The 18,022-nt window shown below is 40.2% G+C and overlaps 1 protein-coding gene across 1 annotated transcript; it reads right to left on the bottom strand.

The window, feature by feature from the left end:
- Positions 1-523: 523 nt before the first annotated feature.
- On the bottom strand, positions 524-15,487 carry lck (LCK proto-oncogene, Src family tyrosine kinase). Its single transcript, XM_084381169.1, has 13 exons — positions 15,274-15,487; positions 13,509-13,621; positions 12,791-12,854; positions 11,924-12,014; positions 10,815-10,913; positions 10,563-10,666; positions 9,918-10,067; positions 9,666-9,818; positions 6,888-7,067; positions 4,543-4,619; positions 2,255-2,408; positions 1,929-2,060; positions 524-1,323 (listed from the first exon to the last, which is right to left on the bottom strand). Exons 2-13 carry the CDS (start codon positions 13,614-13,616, stop codon positions 1,127-1,129), a joined length of 1,509 nt encoding a protein of 502 aa, XP_084237295.1. The 5' UTR covers positions 13,617-13,621; positions 15,274-15,487; the 3' UTR covers positions 524-1,126.
- Between the last annotated feature and the right edge of the window lie 2,535 nt (positions 15,488-18,022).

Genomic DNA, 18,022 nt, shown 5'->3' with positions numbered 1-18,022 from the left:
CAGTCATAAAAGACTTGAAGAGACTATGGATTGGACCAGGGGCACCTGTTTATACATCTCCGCCTTATTATATGGTATTTGTTGTATGTTTTGCTGACTGAATATGTGAAATAAGAAGTGAGTTTAAAAAAAAGAAAAATAACTGATGCATTAATGCACAAGCAGAATAAGTAAGCAGCTGTCGAGGACTGTTTCAACCTACTCATAGGTATCTGGCTTTGCTGTTTAATCTGTGTTTATGCATCGTATTTAATACATTCTCAATTTTTAAATCTAAATCTTAGTAACTGCAACCATCAAATACATATAGTGTTGTATAAAGTACCATATTTGGCTCTAAAACGTGATGTATATCTTGTATAAGATGGTAAAGTAAAAAGAAAGTGTGCATGAACAGTGCAAGTAGTTCTGAAGTAACTGTACATTTTACCACTGTTGCTCAATATCAATCAAAGACTATGTGCATGATCATCATTTCATATTTTTTGTGGCTGTTTTATTTATTTTGGCATCTCTGCAGAATTGTTGCCAACAAACTACACTGTCTAGAATGCAGCATGATTTCATTTGATAAATGTGCTTAAATGCAGGAATATTATTGAGTATTTTTGTACATTATGAAACATTTCACACAGTATATTCGGGCTGATGGCGGTTCATTTTAGCTTAAGTGAATGGTGATGGGTTTTGCTTTATTCAGTATAACATCAAACAACAACCATGTAAAGATTTTTACTGTAGGTAAAACAATTTGAAAACACTGATTAAACTGCAGAGGTAAGACACGGCTGAAGCAGTTTGACAATATATACATCTTAATAATAAGCACCAGGAGAGCAGCTACGTATTCAGCGACATCAGACAGCTCCCAGCTGGCTCTACAGTGTGCTTCAGGGTCCGCATGTGACTGTATCATAACAAAGAGGCCATTTCAATATAAGATTGATGCAGAAACAAAGTACTCTTAATTGCAAAATCTCAGTGTGCACCTCAATATAAAGGCACGTACTCTTCAACAAACAAACAAACAAACAGAAAAATATAATTCAGCCTCCACCTTCACAGGCTAGGCCTTTAGTTTGAGTATTTTTATTGCATGTCTTAATGTCTTTCTGCCCCATCAGGGCTATTCCTGGTACTGCCTCTCTGTGGCAGTGAAGAAATCCTCCAGAACGCTCCTCAGGTACTCGAAGGTGGGCCTGTCGTCTGGGTTTTCCCTCCAGCACAAACACATGACGTTATAAAGCCCCTCTGAGCAGTTTTCAGGCCTCGGCATCCTGTAGTGCTTCTCCAGGTTCTGGATTACCTCTGGGTTGGACATACCTGAACAACAGGTAAAATGTTGGAGAGTAGACCATGGGTATGGTGTCTTTAGTTATAATCTATGCCAGACTGGATTTGTTGATTTTATACAATTATTTTGTGATCAACTACAATGAGTCAGTGTTGTAAAAAGTATCCAAAAGTCACAATAAAAGTAAACATATCATGTTAAAATAGTAAAAGTGAAAATCACCCACACAAATTGTACTTGATTAAAAAGTCCTAAATTATCTGAAATTAAGTGTACTTAAGAATCAGAAGTAGGTTTCTGGCAATAAATGTACTTACATATCAAGAGTACAAGTAAAGGTAGAATAATACATATATTTACATTTGTCCAATTCGTCAGCTTTGACCAATTTTCTGATATCTGATATTGTGACACCTATTTAAAAATGCACTATGTTGGCTCTACCTTCCAGTAACTTGTAACTAACATTTTCAAATAAATGTAGGTGTAGGGGTAAAAGTACAATATTTGCCTCCAAATTGTAGTGGAGTGTCAATATAAAGGAGCAGAAAATGTAAATACTACCTCAAAATTGTACTTCAGTGTACTTAGTTGTAATTCATAACTGGTGTGAGTACAGTGAATGAGTATTTACCAGGGTAAGGAATGCGTCCGTATGTCACTATTTCAGTCAGGAGGATCCCAAATGACCACACATCTGATTTTATGGAAAAGGTGCCGTAGTTAATAGCCTCTGGGGCGGTCCATTTGATGGGGAACTTTGCACCTGTGGACACAGGGGCAGAAAAACAAGCATGAACACTTGGTGGAGCTGCTGCGCAGATTTTCACCACGCTTCAATATTTGTGTAGCAATTGAAATCTTTCCTTGCCAAATACACTCAAACAACAAACTCAACTACAATAAAACAAATAATATTCCATGTGTGTCATATGAGTAATCTCTACAAGGTCCGGTTACCCTCTCTTGCTGTGTATTCGTTGTCCTCAATCAGTCTTGCTAGTCCAAAGTCGGCAATCTTACAGATAAGCTCATGAGACACCAGGATGTTGGCTGCTCTCAGGTCTCGATGGATGTAATTTTTGGCCTCAATAAAGGCCATGCCGTCAGCCACCTGCAGGGGACAGGACATCATCAGAAAAGCCCTACTGTGTGTGTGTGTGTGTGAGGGACATGCTATGATTTAGTATTGTGTGTAGTATTTGTGTGTGTTGGACATCACAACATAAAAGATTCCCACTTCCTCGGGTCAATTCTTATCCCCTTTACCTCCACACTCCACCCTCATACTCCACCCAGGTGCACAGCTGCGTCTGCGCTACTTCCTGATACTTAAAGCTGCAGTCTCGCTTTTACTTTACTGTAAGACAGACTGACTGATTTATCCTGTGCCCGTGTTCATGATTTAATCACACTGCATGACTCATTTCCTCACGGGTAGCCCACAGAGGTAAATTCATAACACACACGTATGAGGCATTTCAGGTAATTGCAAATGATTTCAACAGAAACCCCCACCCACTCTTAATAAGCATCTGTGTCATTGTTTTGCAGGGTGTGTGTTCAAATATGAAAGTCTTTATCTTTTGCTGGGTCAGTGGTGCACCTTTCAGACGTAAGAATCTCTCACATAGGTCCGACTGGCTCTGGGGGTCTTGTCAGAAATGTGAGATGTACGTATGCAGGGGATTTGTAGCTCATAAGCTAAATTTGTATTTCATGACCGTTGTCATGACTCCCCATTCATCTGACAAAATGCCTCTTTAGTCTCAATTCCTCTCATCTGATTGTGGTATGAATCAATCAATGAATTTGTAGGTGTCATCAAGTCATTAATGAATTGAATTTTAATGGTCCATTACATAACGGTTAGAGTTACTTACCAAGCGCTTTTACTGAAAACGCTATCAGTGCATCTTTCTGTAAAATATATTCACCACAAAGCCCTGCGTAAAGCTCTAAGGCGTCAGAGAATCGGCCCACTCCGGATGAAGAATATACTCTCTCGTTTAACTTCAGTCTGTCTTCCTGTGGTTGTGTTTCCATTCCCACACCCACAACACATATAAGTGAGAGTTCCTATAGCAACTAACATGCAACATTTCAAGAAGCAGATGTGGTAATGATTAGTGTTTGACATTTTGGGAAACATGTTAATTCACTTTGCTGTTGAGAGTTTAATAAGATGATTGATCGTACACGCTCTCATGTCTGCAGCTTGCTAAAAATGAAGCTTGAGCCGGTAGCCGTTAGATTAACATAAATATTGGAAACAGGGATTCAGCTCGCCTGGCTCTGCCTGAGGGTAAGAACAATGTACCCACCAGGTAACACATTACATTATTAGGGAGCCCCAGTGGCCATAGAAAGAACAAAATACACCAAGGCCATGTTTTACTACATCGCACACTCGAAATGCTAGGTCAGAAAACAGACAGTTTATCAGCAAACTGTTATGGTTGCTTTGTTAAGCAGACTGTGTGTTCCACCTGGGTTCATGTTGATGAAGAACTTGGACTTCAACAAATCATCCACAGACTTGAATAGGCAACCGAGAGAGACAGGGAAGATCTCATCGTTCATGTGATGTTGCAATCCGCTCACGTATGGCCCATAAAAAAGTGATTAATATGTGTAAATTGCTACAAATTGTTAGAAAGAGCCCCTGTAATTGTTTGCCCAATCATATTTAACAGACAGATATGACAGTGGTAACTTTCTTCTTATCTCATTATAAAAAAGAGAGATAAGCATTCTTCCCAAAATGTCAAACTATCACGTTGACTTGCAGTCTGTTCAAACCCCACGCTTATACATCTGGCTTATCTGACCCAATTAGTCATATGTCAGGCTGTGACATGAACCTAATACTACACACTCACTTTGATACAGCGGTGACAGAGCATCTTAATCATAGGTTGATAAAGGCAGCAAGACAAATTCAAAGAAATTAAAAGGAAAATCGCCAACATGCTTTCGGTTTCAGGTTTTGTCACCCATGTCTGGATTTTGCCAGTTTAGCTGAGCCTGCACCTTGGTGAATACATAAAATACTCCGCGTGGCACGCACCCCTGCACACACATCCATCCAGCTCTGCTGATGTTACAAGACTAGTGTTGAATATATAAGCTTTCTGTGAGGATCATGGTAAGAGAAAAAGGAAGTGAAAGAAAAAATGAAAGGGAATCTGGTAAATGGGATGAAAGGAGTATAGACACAGAAGAAGAAAAAAATAGAGGTGTCTTGCCTGAGATGCCATGTCTATCAGGGTGTTCATGGGCACATTGCTTCCCTCCGTTGTTTTTAGGTAATCCACAAGGCTACCTGTAAAAATGACAGTAAAGTTATTCCTCTTCAGAAAAGCCCTTTTACATGTTTTTAACGACTTTCTTGTAAATGCAAACTGAGTGGAAAGATTTCTTTCACAAATCATGTCAACCCCAACAGGTGGCCAATGGGTAAACTAGGTTACCACCACCAGTATGTGCTGAGTACTACAGATGGATACACTTGTTTATTGTGCTGTATCTGAAGGTTCTACATACGGAAGATCTAAAGTGTGATATGTAAGCATGTTAGGTTATGTTAGGTTAAAACATTCAAAAAAAGTTAAAGTACTAACCAGTAAGCCCCAGGCCTGAAAACCTCTTTCTCCCAGCGGCACAAATCTCCAGTGCTAGCAGTGTAAACACCAACACTCCCCTGATAATAACGTGCTAACAGTAGCTACACTCATAGATGTATAAAAAGAGTACAGTTAGCAGCAGTAAGCATGTACTCTTACGTATTGCACCTTTAAGCTACAAATAAATGCAATAGTAAAAACAACACCCCGATTCTCCACAGACATAAATAGACAGAGTTGGATCAAAATAGCCGTTTCCAAATCAGGGACCATAACACAGTGAGGAAGTGCACAGAGCATCAGTCAGGTGGATGCATCGTCTCTGACAGCTGACTTTGTGTTGGGTTTGATTAGCGCAGAACAATACCTCTGCACGCCAGCCAGCCAAGTCAAACCAAAGGAAATACTTTAAGAGGAATGACCGTGCCAGGAAAGAGGAGGCCTTTGCTCCTCTGCTTAAGTCCGGAAGACTGCTTTTGAAGTCTGAGAGCCAGAGGACGACTCTTTGTCAAGGTCACAAAGGGAAGCTGGGATGACACGCCTGTTATTTTCCATCTTTGTTGTCTTCGATAATAAAAACGGGACAAATTGAAAAGACGGGAACTCTGAGCCATCCTTTCTCTTGACAACAGAGGCGACGATTGTGTCCTGTCCACACGTAGATCCCAGACAAAGAGGCAGCTTCATGTAGAGCCATTGCTGGTGGTTTACAGGCCACACATACAAGATTATACAAAGGCACTCCATTCAATTCAGCTGTAAGGCAGCTGCTGTGTTTGTGACAGCATCTCTCCATGCATTTTGTTATTGTTCCTCCCAGTGAGAGAGAAAAACAAGGACGTTTGAGCTTAAAGTGAGACATATACTGCATCTCTTCCATACGGCTGCCATTTTATAACTCGTGTTTGTGATTCACAGTAATTTCCCATGTATTTTGTTATCGAGGAAGGTAGGGGAAACGATGATGATGCAGTGGAAAGATGCTGCCATTGTTGAGGTTTGTTTACTACCACAACCAGTATTTCTGAGCATGTGCCCGTGCATGTGAGTTTTCTGTGGACGCATGTGCCTAACACATACTTTGGAAGGTAGCCAGGTCTCATCAGGGCTGAACAATAACCTGGTGATTCACCCTCTCCTCTTTTAACACCGTCTCGTCCCAGACTGGCCAGGAGAGACTTCCCCTCTGCAAGTAAACAACAGTAACCTGTCTGGAGGGGCTCGGGAAAAGACGTGAGAGTTCATGTTTGCTTTGAAACATTTTAGCACAGAGCGGCGAATGCAAGAGGGTCATGAGGAGAAGCTGAAAATAGCCTATCAGAAGGTGGGCCACTTCAGCAGAGCAGAGCAGAGCAGCATGCTTTGGGTGGCAAGGCTCATGACTTAATCTGCCTTATTAAGGTTTGCTCACACGGCTACATTCACTTACAATCTCATCTCATATTGTTTATCAAACACAAATAAATAAGAAGGCAGCTGCGATCAAAAAGCCCATTCAATAAAGTCACTGGAGTGTAGCGCACGTCTGACAACACTGTGACTCATAAAAAGGGTGAAACACATTGGGCTGCCCAGTCTTTTGTTTGGGCATGTGCTTTTGGCACCCAGAGTCCGATAACAGATCAACATGTTTGATCCTGACTACAGACAGTTTCCTTTGTCTTTGCTCCAGGCACAGAGCTCACCCTGATGATACCATCTTTGGTGTTCAGGGTAACAGAGCGGGAGATTAAGGAAATGATCATTTCAGACAGGCTTAGACGTATTTAGATGACTAAACTGAACTGGAACAAGCTGGTGTGATCACTCAAGGATATCTTTTTAATTCACGTCCAATTAAGCATTAATTTCATGGAAACACTTTGAGACTTTTTCTTCTCTTTTGATGCCTTCAGTGATATCTGGAATTTCCTCTAAATGGTTGCCGTGATTACATAAATGTAGTGAGACGGAGTATTTCTACCTACCATTTTCCATGTACTCTGTGACGATATAGATTGGCTCCTGGGTAACGACGGCAAAGAGGCGGACGAGGCGTGCATGCTGCAAGTTCTTCATCATGTTCGCCTCTGCCAGGAAGGCTTCCACTGACATTGTACCCATCTTCAGGTTTTTGATTGCCACCCTCCTGTCATTATTGTAGACACCTGGAAATGTACATGTAAACATCACTGGGTTATTGAAAGGCATTGATTAAAACAAAACTAAGAGAGTAATGCGGTGATATGAAGCTACATGCTGACACCCAAAACGTATTGCTGCGTGATGGGCGGGACGTGCTACACATATGAGTCGTGCTGACCTCAACTTTCAACAGCAATTGGCAACAATGTTGCTAGGCCATTTTGTGACTTTGCAGCTCTGTGGGGCTGTACTTAGGTATAATTGTGCTTTGAGCCTAAAGGTGCAGCATGTAAAAATTGGCCACCTATTGAACTCATGTTCAAAACAAATAGGGTAGTAACTGCTGCTAACTGTAGCTGCCATTAGCTAGTTAGCTCAGTTATCCGTGCAGCTAGTAGTCTAGACTGGGCGCATGAAGCACCAGCGAGTGTTGGTGTTTACAACGCTAGCACAAGAGCAGTTGGCCTGGGATGGGCTCGGGCTAGCTGCTAGGCATGCTAACACCAGTAGATATCTCTACTACACAGTACTTAGACATCATAACGTCAAAACTGTTATATTTTCAAATTCTGACAATAATTTTAGTTTCGTTTTTCCATTTAGCTAATTTTTGAAACTGTTATCAACTAAAATTCTCACATACTGCACCTTCGAGGCTAACATCAGTATGCTTGCATGCATGATTCCAGTGCTCACATGCTGAGGTATACTAAATACAGGTATTTAGTCATAAACAAAAGTACTGGACTAAACTGAATATCCACTTGGTAATGTTGGTAGAGGAAAAGGAATTAAAACAATTGTTATAATTAAGTAAGGGTAGAGGGTCTTGAGGGTAGAAGGCAACATGAACACAACTTGCTTAGTCTTTTGTGGTGATGGGAATCAAATCGCCCAAAAAGTTGACAACAGTTTTGAAAGATGTCAATTCACACCTGCACTTATCACCTCTGCATTGATTGATAAAAAACCTTGATGCTTGCAATTGAGTTGCATGAGTTGCAGTTTGTTTTGGCATTTCATCTCGAAGGGAAATAGGTCAAGGGTTGGTGAGAAATTCTGCCGCAAAACCACAATCAACCTCAGGATGATGCTAGAGGAAAAGTCGGGGAATCACATCGTACCAAAGTTTGTGCCGGTTCATCAAGTAGATGTTGAGATATTTTATTAGATGAACGAAAACAAAGACCTTCTGGTGATGCTAAACAAACAGGCAGAGGACACCGAAAGTCATTGGGATTCATCCTCTGGGGACCATGAATATCTGTAGCAATTTTAAAAGCAATCCAGCAGATAATTGTTGAGTTATTTCACGGTACCTTTGCACCCTTGTGTTAGCACTAGAATAGAAAGTCAGCAGGCTTCATCTTCTGTAAATGTCTGAACAAAATGTCGTGACAATCCATCTAGCAGTTGTTGAGATACTTCAATCTGGTCCAAAGCGGTGGACCAACCGACATACATTACCCCCAATAGAGCCATGCTGCAAGCAGGACTAAAATGTTTTGTGCACATGGATGAATACACTGCGTTTAATGTACAAGTAAACCAGGAAAATGTTCATCTCAGCTTGTAAGGATCATGAGTTGTGATCAAATGTGTGCTAAACTAACAAAGTTCCACATGACTCTCATGCAAGCAAGACCTCATTCCAGCTCTGGTACATTAACACTCCCGTGTCATGTTTCATTTTCAGTCATAAAACACTGTGAACATCTCACACCATGCATCAAAGCTTAGCAATGCTGGAAACAAATTGTGATCACTATTCAAAGCATTCCTCCATCTCTTTTATCCACAATGGAAATCTTCTCGCTATAGACTATGCTTATCACATATTTTCATGTTATCTAACAAGAGTAAACATTACAGAGTAAATGACAGTCACTCCCATTATTCAAGTGCGTCCAATGTTTGGACGTGGATAAAGACACAAATACAGTGCCCAGACTACATGCAAGGAGATACTGTAAATAGAAAGCGGCTGTGAAATGAGGACATAGAGCTCCATGGTTGGCAATGTTTAACTCTAATACAGTGGTTTGTTTGGGATGCTGAATTGTACTGGCAAATGTGGATGGAAAACAGTAAGAGGGCTGTGGCTCAGATTATTTCAGTGGATACCCTTCTAAACAAAACATTTTTCTTTCTTGTTTACCTCAATATTCCACTATGACAATAGACATTCATACGCCTTTTGTAAAGAGACAATTCCTCCAATTCGGGAACTCATTTTAAAGGTGGGTTCATGTAGTTTGAGTGTTGCTGTACAGGGATAAAACCTCACATCATTCTCCAGTTTACCAGCTCATACAAGCCTACAATTAAGGCTGTGTGGAGGAAACTGTTCTGCATACACTGCAGAAAAACCCTGGCAAATGGCTTGCTAGCAGACACAAATTCAAACCCACAACTTGATTGAGCAACTGGGCTTTGTACATGTGATGTACCAAAATCAAGAATACACTGAGATATCTGCCTTCTCTTCAATATTACGGAAAAAGATGGCAGTCAGTTTGTGGCACTCAAAGTGTTAAAATATAAATATGAAATACTCTCTCCAGAAATCATGACCCGGTCACTTAAAATAACCCACAGAATCCATCTCCTCTGTCACTCACCCATCCAGACTTCTCCAAACTGTCCCGCTCCAAGCCTGCGCTCCAGCTTCAGGGACTCTCTGGGAATCTCCCACTCATCCTGCCACCAGGGCTTCTGCGGCGCCCTCGACTGACACGGCTTCATCAGCTTTGTGCACAATCCATCTGCATCACCTGGATTGGTAAAAACAGTGAGGAGACACGTTTGAAATTATTCAGGTAAAGATCAACACAATAATCTTGATTAATCCCCTCAAGAGGATATACACGCACGTGAGTGATGTTGGACTAGCTCCTTCAGCGAGTTAAAGGATATCTTGGCTGTGATGTAGAAGCCGCCATTGTCCATGTTGCGGATTCTGTAGTGCTTGACTCCCTCGCCAGTGTTGTGGTCCAAGTCCCTGATCGATAAGGAGTATGAGCCTGAGAAAAAGAAGAAGCATAATCAAGTGTATGTTTAGCATTTTAACATCATTAAATACATTTCTAATTATATTTCAGTAGCACAGGAGCAAACGCGATCAGACTTAACACTGATTTTATTCTGCAGCTGACCAAATTTCTTTTAATTCTACTTCTTTACAGTGCAGACATGTTGATATATGGTAGTACAAACGTCCATATAGTGGAGTTTGTGCTGCATGTCTAGCAGGAATAGTGAAATGAAGGAAATGCACATGCACAAGTCTCAACATTTTCAACAATAAAGCAAACCTGAAATTAAATAGATGAAGCTAGTTGGGAACATTTCTAGTCATAACGAGAACAAGAGGTTCCAAGTCATTTTAAGCATTTTCTCACTTTAGGATTCTTTAAAAATGCTACAGGAAGGACCTTTAAGCCAATGCGACAGACCATACTTATGTAGAAACAACCTTGTGAAATAGATTATGTGTAGATTGTATATGAGTCAATCACCTGGGGTCGTCTCACTCTCTCGAACCAGGAAGGAGCCCAGCGTATTCCCGGGAGCCAGGAGGAGCCTCATGGCTTCATTTCTAGAAATGTTCTTAAAGAACCACCTGCAGCACAAAAACACAACATGCTTCATGCTTTGAGCTAACCACTTCCTTTACACTCTGGGACACAGCATGAATTTTGTGAAATGGTGGATGGGTTAAGTCACATGGTGCTGAGAAGCGGTATCACTATGTTTCCTGTATGACGTACGGTTCAGTCTCCACTGTGGTCATTGCGACAAAGTTGTATGGGATGTAGCCCTGCTGGCCTGTGGTGAGAGACTCTGCCAGATACCACTCAGGATCCTCCCTGGGTGTTAAAAGAGACAGCATAACATGTGTGAGTACATGTCTGTTATGCCTCACACCTTCAGTTTCAGTTAGCCCCTACAAGCAAAAGGAGTCTTTGTAATGAAAATGATCGTTGCACCGTTCAGTTACATTTTATGTGTACTTCATCTTGTGACACTTTGGTCTGGTGCCAAGTATGCAGAACACTAAATACTTTCACTTTGATTTAAAGGTGCAATGTGTAAGAATTACACTAACAACTTTCAATTATTAAAAACAAATAGGGGTCAGCATATCACCAGAGTAACTGCTGCTATGTCTATTTAGCTGGTTTAACTGTGCAGCTAGTGGTCCAGACTGGAAGCTCAGAGCACCAGATGAAAGTTGGTGTTTACCCTGCTATCACAGAAGTTTTGGACTGGGATGGGACAGGGCAAGCTGGATTGCATGCTAACTAGATATCTCTGTGACACAATATATCAATACCACAACATCAAAACTTGTATTACTTCACACTCTGTTGATGATTTTTAGGTGATTTTTGAATGTCTCAAATAGAAAATCTGACATACTGCACCTTTAAAGCTACTACAAGGAAAATATTTCCTTTTTTGTTGATTCTGGTGGCCCCTAAATTTAAATCTAGATTACCTTGTGAAAACATAAACAACACACAAACATGACCAGAAGACATGACCTTGTGGTTCAAATAAAACCAAGTAAATCTTTCTTCCTAAGCTTTTCACATTTCTAGAGACTATCTTTTGATTTATTAAAAATTGAAGTAAGAAAAAAAAAAGATTGCTGCATTTTTCTTCATAGTGTGTTACCCAAGTATTTTATAACTAAACAATAGCCCTGCAGATCTGTACTTTCAGCACAACATGTACCTTTATTTCCTGTATTTACGTGTATTCGTGTGTTACAGGAGTATAGAGGCAGGGAACACGGGGCGAGAGCGGGGGGGGGGATTGACATTCAGTAAGTCCCCACTCGGTCCCCACTCGCTGATATAAATCGGCAGCTTACTTGTTGATGATCTTAAGTTTGTCTCCCTTCTCAAAGCCCAGGTCACCATCATGGTTGGGTTCATAACTGTAAATGGCCACCACGAGGTTGTCTGCAAGAGGAATATTGTAAGCTTGAGTTAAAATTCCTTTGATATTCATATTTTGACAAATGACTATTGCTAAGCATGATAAATGGAGAGAGTTTGTGACGGTTAGACAATGTTGATCGGGTGGCTGAAGGCGAGGCGTACAGAATCAGAAACCCATTTAATGCGTGATTCTCCAACAGCATATTAGTACCCAGTTTATATGTGATTCTCCAACGCCATACTTTTCTTGTGTGACAAATGGAAATTCCCAGTTTAGTTTGCTCTTTAAGGCATGTGCATCGAACTGTTTTCTTTTGATTTCCATGATTACTGATGTATTTTGTTTCCAAAGAGCCTACAAGGAGCTACGAAGAATTCCAGCTTACAGCGATTAGCTTTTTTAACTTCAAGGTTGAAATATGATACAGCAACCACAGATTGATATGAGACACCGGGGGATACCATGAAAGCAATGGAAATGTTCCCAGGAAATTGGTGGGAAAAAGGGAAAACGTTGTGTGGGTGAAATATAAAAGGCTCACAAAAAAATTAAGGGGTGAGAAGTTGAAAGATTTGAAACAGCCAATACATGGTCATGTAAAACATACATACATAGGTGTATATATAAATATACATCAATTGGGGTAAATGATTTTGGGGTAAAGGACAAAATAAAAAGCTTTTGAAATGTATTTTGATTTTTTTTTTCTTAAAACTCTGCCTGAAACTTCCCTTGAATCATTTTATTATACAAGAAGTACACACACAAACACATAGAGAAAAATAGACTGTCTCACCAGGTAAAGGAGATGTAGGAGGCGAATGATTTGATGGCTGAAAGGGAATCAGCTGGTCTGTGTACTGGTGAGGGAAAAAACAAGAGTAGACTCACATTTTAAATTCAACTTTCCATAAAAAAATTGAAGATTCTAGCTGTGAAACAAGGAACTATCACATGTCACATTCATAGTAAAAGCCATTTCCATTTCTGCTCTATTGCACAGATCTCATCGCTAAAACATCAGCAGTTTTCTCCCAGACGACATGTCTCTATGTATTGTGGCACACACAGGTGTTTTTCTCCTTTATTTCTAATCTAATGGTTCATCTAACTCATGGAGAGGAAACAAACAACATTGAGAGAATAATTACACTGCCGTTTAATTAGACACAAACAAAAGACAACTTCCCTCGCACTTAGGTACGCTGTAAAACTTTTCTGGATCAATAGCAGATTTTACATAACTTTCTTAGTTATGTTTATGTAATTTACACATCTTGAAATGAATTGTGGGAAATGTGATCACACCCTCTTTTTCACCTCGTGTGTATTTCCTTGTTTATTTTTATAAGAGGTCACTCACATTCAACCACACAAACAACCAAAACCCACCCATGTCAAGGCCATTTACACACTTTAACACACCACAAAGTACAATGTGCTGCCAACAAAACAAAACAAAACAAATGAAACAACAGTTACAGGTCAAATACAAAATGTGTGTAGACACTTACTGGATTACATGACTGGGGAGATATGGGACAGTTGCAGTGTTCACAGATTTCATCCAAGTTCTCGATCCACTCGCTGTCTGAATAGTCCGAACTGCAGTTACACCCCATCTTTCCTGCAATTTAGAGGTTCAAGCTGTTTTTTAAAGGTCGAGTATAGGCATCAAAGTGTTAAAAAAATGACAATTACTTATTTTTTTTAATTGCGAAAAATTCTCTAACGGAAGTATTTTGTTTTTGACGGGCAAATTAATGCCTCTCATACCAATCCAAGACAGATTTTAATTGAGAACAAATACTCTTAGCAAAATAATGTAATTTTTCCCAATTTTTTTTTAGACCTTTTTCATGGCTGCATTTCAAGATTTACAGGTGAAGGACGCTTAAAGAAAATGTTTTCGTTTCAGAAAACTGCTTGAATCGGATGTGACCGAGGGCCTCGCCTCAAAATGGAGGCTTGACGGTGAATCGAGCTGGAAACTTAGAGCTGAATACCTGTAAAAGTTTCCATTTTAGACACTCTTTTGACACTGCATAAACATTTACAGAACAATGATGTAAAATCACATGCGGACCTGCGACAAACGACTACCTTGTTTCCACAACGTTCAGTGTTGCAATACACAGGCCGTTACATGTTCTAATTCTAATTGAGACTTGAATATCAGGCTTTACCAAAGTCCACAAATACTAATCTTGTATAATCCAACGTCTGCACGTGCTCTGCATTGTGTTTTACACTGGTGCCCTGTACGAACAGGTTTTTCTCAAGCTCACTTGGCTCCCATTGGGCCACTCGTGGAACAGGGTCAGTGGGCTAATCGCAGCAGTCGTCTGTCCCAAGGGCCTCGAGCCGTGAGAAAAATCTGAGGAGGCCTGACCCGGCAATAACAACACTCCACTGTACTGAGACCCGAGGAGCAAATCAGTGGAGGATCACCAGAAGTTTTTTTGGAATGATCAGCACTCCTACGCCTGCAAGTGAGCACTCAAGGACAAACAAAGTCAGCATTTTCCATTGAGGGGCTACCCTCTTCTTTTTATGATGTGCAGCTGGAGGCCGTTCCAAACAAATAATGAAGATTGTTACTGTTTGCAAAGTATTATGGGTATTGAGAAATGAAGTTAATGTAAGAGGAGCTTGTGGGCTAAAACTATATCCTTTCAAAAGACTATAAAACGAGAAACATTTCAGTTTCACATGAACAATTTGATGTTTTACATTCTGATTTTATACTTCACATCTTGTCATTATCTCCTGTATTTAGACATGTTGGTGTGACAGCTAAACATTTATAAAACACATAAATGCCTGATGTTTTTGCTAGATTTTTATAGTACACTCATGAGATGAATTAATAAGATAGAGTGTATGTTTAATTGCAAAGCAAAAGCATCCTTGTTCATATGTGGTCCCGTCTTCTTCGAAATAATGATTTTTAACAACAGTGATGATGACACAACTGGTACCTGAACATGTGTTTTGTTGCTAGTTTTTATGTTGTATCATATTGAACAAAATGCGTTTTTTTCGCAATTGGCCATCACTTCTGGGTGCGGCCATACTCTGCTCGTACAATACACACTCGTACGATTTATTTTATAAAAACATCAAAAAATCAAATGTTTTATCTTCTCTAATCAACCCCTCTGCTTTACGTTACATATTTTATGTAACAAATATGATAATGTAATCTACCAAAACCACAGGCTTTTCTTTCTCCATTTTTAACTATGTAACACATCAAATCACAAGTTTGAAACTTACCTCTTGAAGTTTGACTTTTCTCTTCAAGTGTCCAGTAATATCAGATTTCAAGCACCGCCATAGAGATATTCTTTATTTAATAGTTCTTTTTTTTGTTAGCAGTTTTTGAGTTTTTCACCACCGGAGCCAGGGTGTGAAGTTGTCATCATCCGCTTCTCTTATTGCTGATATGTGTCTGTGCACACGCACACACGCAAACACAGAGCGTAGAGGAGTGGAGAAGAGCAGCCCAGAGAGCTTCCTGTCGTTGAAAGGTTGAGGGTTGCTCTGCAGGCTTCTAACAGGTGCTTTACCATGCAGCTGTGTGTGAGCAGAGCAAGGGGAACGTCATGGGCTCCATGGTTAACGGGTCAGGACAGCACCACTCCCAGAGATGTGAATGTTCCAATACAGTTAGACAAGGAGGGTAGGAGACAATGGTGGGGTTATATTTGTGTATGTTTGTGCTACTTTTGTGTGTAACAATTGTTAGTCTGTGACCTTTAAAGGTGAGGAACACCATCAGGGTTGAGGTGGGGGTCCAGGGTTATCCAAAAGCAGTGATGAGTGAACATTTACTCGAGTACTGCACTTAAGTACAACTTTGAGGTACTTTGAGGCACTATTTCAATTTTCTGCCACTTTATCCTTCCATTCCACTACATTTGGAGGCAAATGTACTTTTTACTGCACTACATGTATTTGATAACTTTAGTAACTCGCTTCTTTGCAGGTTACATGCTGCATCAGAGCCAAAGCAGCACATTTGAAAAATAATTTATTTTAACTGCCGTCAGATAAAAAAAAAACAAAAAAAGAAGCTGATTCCGACAATCAGAAAAATGCTGAATATCAGGTCTGATAACGCCATCACTGATAACACCAACATCTATAACACTAAGTCACTGCCAAGTATACAGTTTATACCTACATGTATATATATGTTTAAATTACCTTTAATTGTACTTTTGATGCTTAGTACATTTCATATCAGATACTTTGTGTGACTTTTGGATACTTTATACAGCACTGTCCAAAAGAACTTACCATGCAAGAGAGTATTTGACAAGACATCATTAGATTGATCTTAGTAGTATTGTGATTAGTTACAAATGATTAGAGTAAAGCCACACAAAAGAGTGTTTAGGTATTTGGAACTGTTGTGTTTCCTGTTAAGTAGTTTCAGGCCATCATCAAGACAACAAGACATCAAGGCTATTGGTGTCAATCACACATGTGGTTTGTGTCTGCTCTGTGGCCAGCGACCATTCAAAAAAAGACCCCGACCTTGGTTTTTACGAGTCAAGTGTAAAAAAAATAGACAAAATCACCCACAGAGACAAAAATAAACATCTCAATATCAATCAGTGAATGACCCTCTTACAAATCAACACATCTTTGTTGAGCAGGGGCCACAGCATGATAACTTTGAGCCCTGAGAGGAGACATTAATTATAAAGTCTCTCACACACTCTGAGCCCGTGCTGTCGCATTTTCTACCTCTCAGACAACTCTGCTGTGGGCCGCATCTCTTCTCTTGTGGTGAACGGCTGCTGCTACAGAGCATGCACTGGCAGGAAGTCAGTCCAAACATTACAGGAAGTGCACAGAAAAATGTGCTTAGAAGACTGCCACAGCATAGATTAAGTCACTTGCGATGAAACCACCTGAGCTCACTCTTTTTCCGTTAAAGCACATAACTGAGAGGGTGTAAAGGAGGATGGGTGAAGTAGTCTTACTTTTTTAGACATTTTGATAGTGATGTATGCTCCACACCCTTTTACTGAGCTTATTACAAAGAGACAACAATAAGAAAAAATAGCAATGGTATTTTATCTGTTTCTGGTGAAAGAATCCTATCAGGCACAAATTCATCATTAATCTGATGGAATAATACCGTAGATCGTCTTGCTTCATCATCTTCAAGCTCAGTTTCTGGCAGGCCCTATGAGCCTTAAAGGGTATTCCTAGTTTCCCCTCAACCGCAGTTGTCACTACTTCCAAATGTGGTTGGAAATCACATTCTGTTACGCAATCAACAGAGATAATATCAATATGTGGAAAGTTTTCCAACCCTCCTCCCGCCCGCTTCTTGATGCAGGTGTTGGCCTCTTTCATGTGAGCGAGCGCCGCTTTTGTTTCCCTGCAGATGCATACTCACGTACACTTTAAAAAGTCTTAAACAAATTCAAATACCATGCATTTTTAAGTTTGCATGAGTTCAAATCAAAACTGTGTGGTTTATTTACTCCCTGATATCAACTGCTGCTCATACGATGACATGTGGTATGATATGGGGAAAAGGTCAAGGGAAAGTATCTGCAGGGCAGAGCTGAGTGGCATGAGAAACACAAGTCTGCAGCGCTTTCTTCCAAAAGCACTCACCAAAGAGGCCTGGAGGTACAATACCTCTACTTCTGTGCATTTTCCATAGATATTCATTTCCACTATTGAGGTCATCACATGAGGTCATGTGTCCTGAAGTATGCCACATTATGCACATTTCAGCAGTCTATGACTGTGCTCTCATTTCACATAGTGACCACAGTCTGCTAAGGCATATTTGGTTTCCTGTTTAACTAATTATGCCCAACAATGTCTATGGTTCTGCACATCCCTGTAGGGCCCCATTCATATGTTTGGATAGTACACCAGGTCATGAATGTGTCGCGGAAGAACAGAAAAGACTATTGTGCAGGTTGACTTTAAGAGCGAGGGAAGGATTTGATGGATTATATGGTGACACTTGACCTAGATAATACTAATGGTA

This window comes from Pagrus pagrus (assembly GCF_965226575.1).
Source record: "Pagrus pagrus genome assembly, chromosome: 18".
Lineage (NCBI taxonomy): Eukaryota > Metazoa > Chordata > Actinopteri > Spariformes > Sparidae > Pagrus > Pagrus pagrus.
The sequence above is the reverse complement of the archived record's forward strand: the minus strand, read 5'-3'. Positions and strand labels throughout refer to the sequence as shown.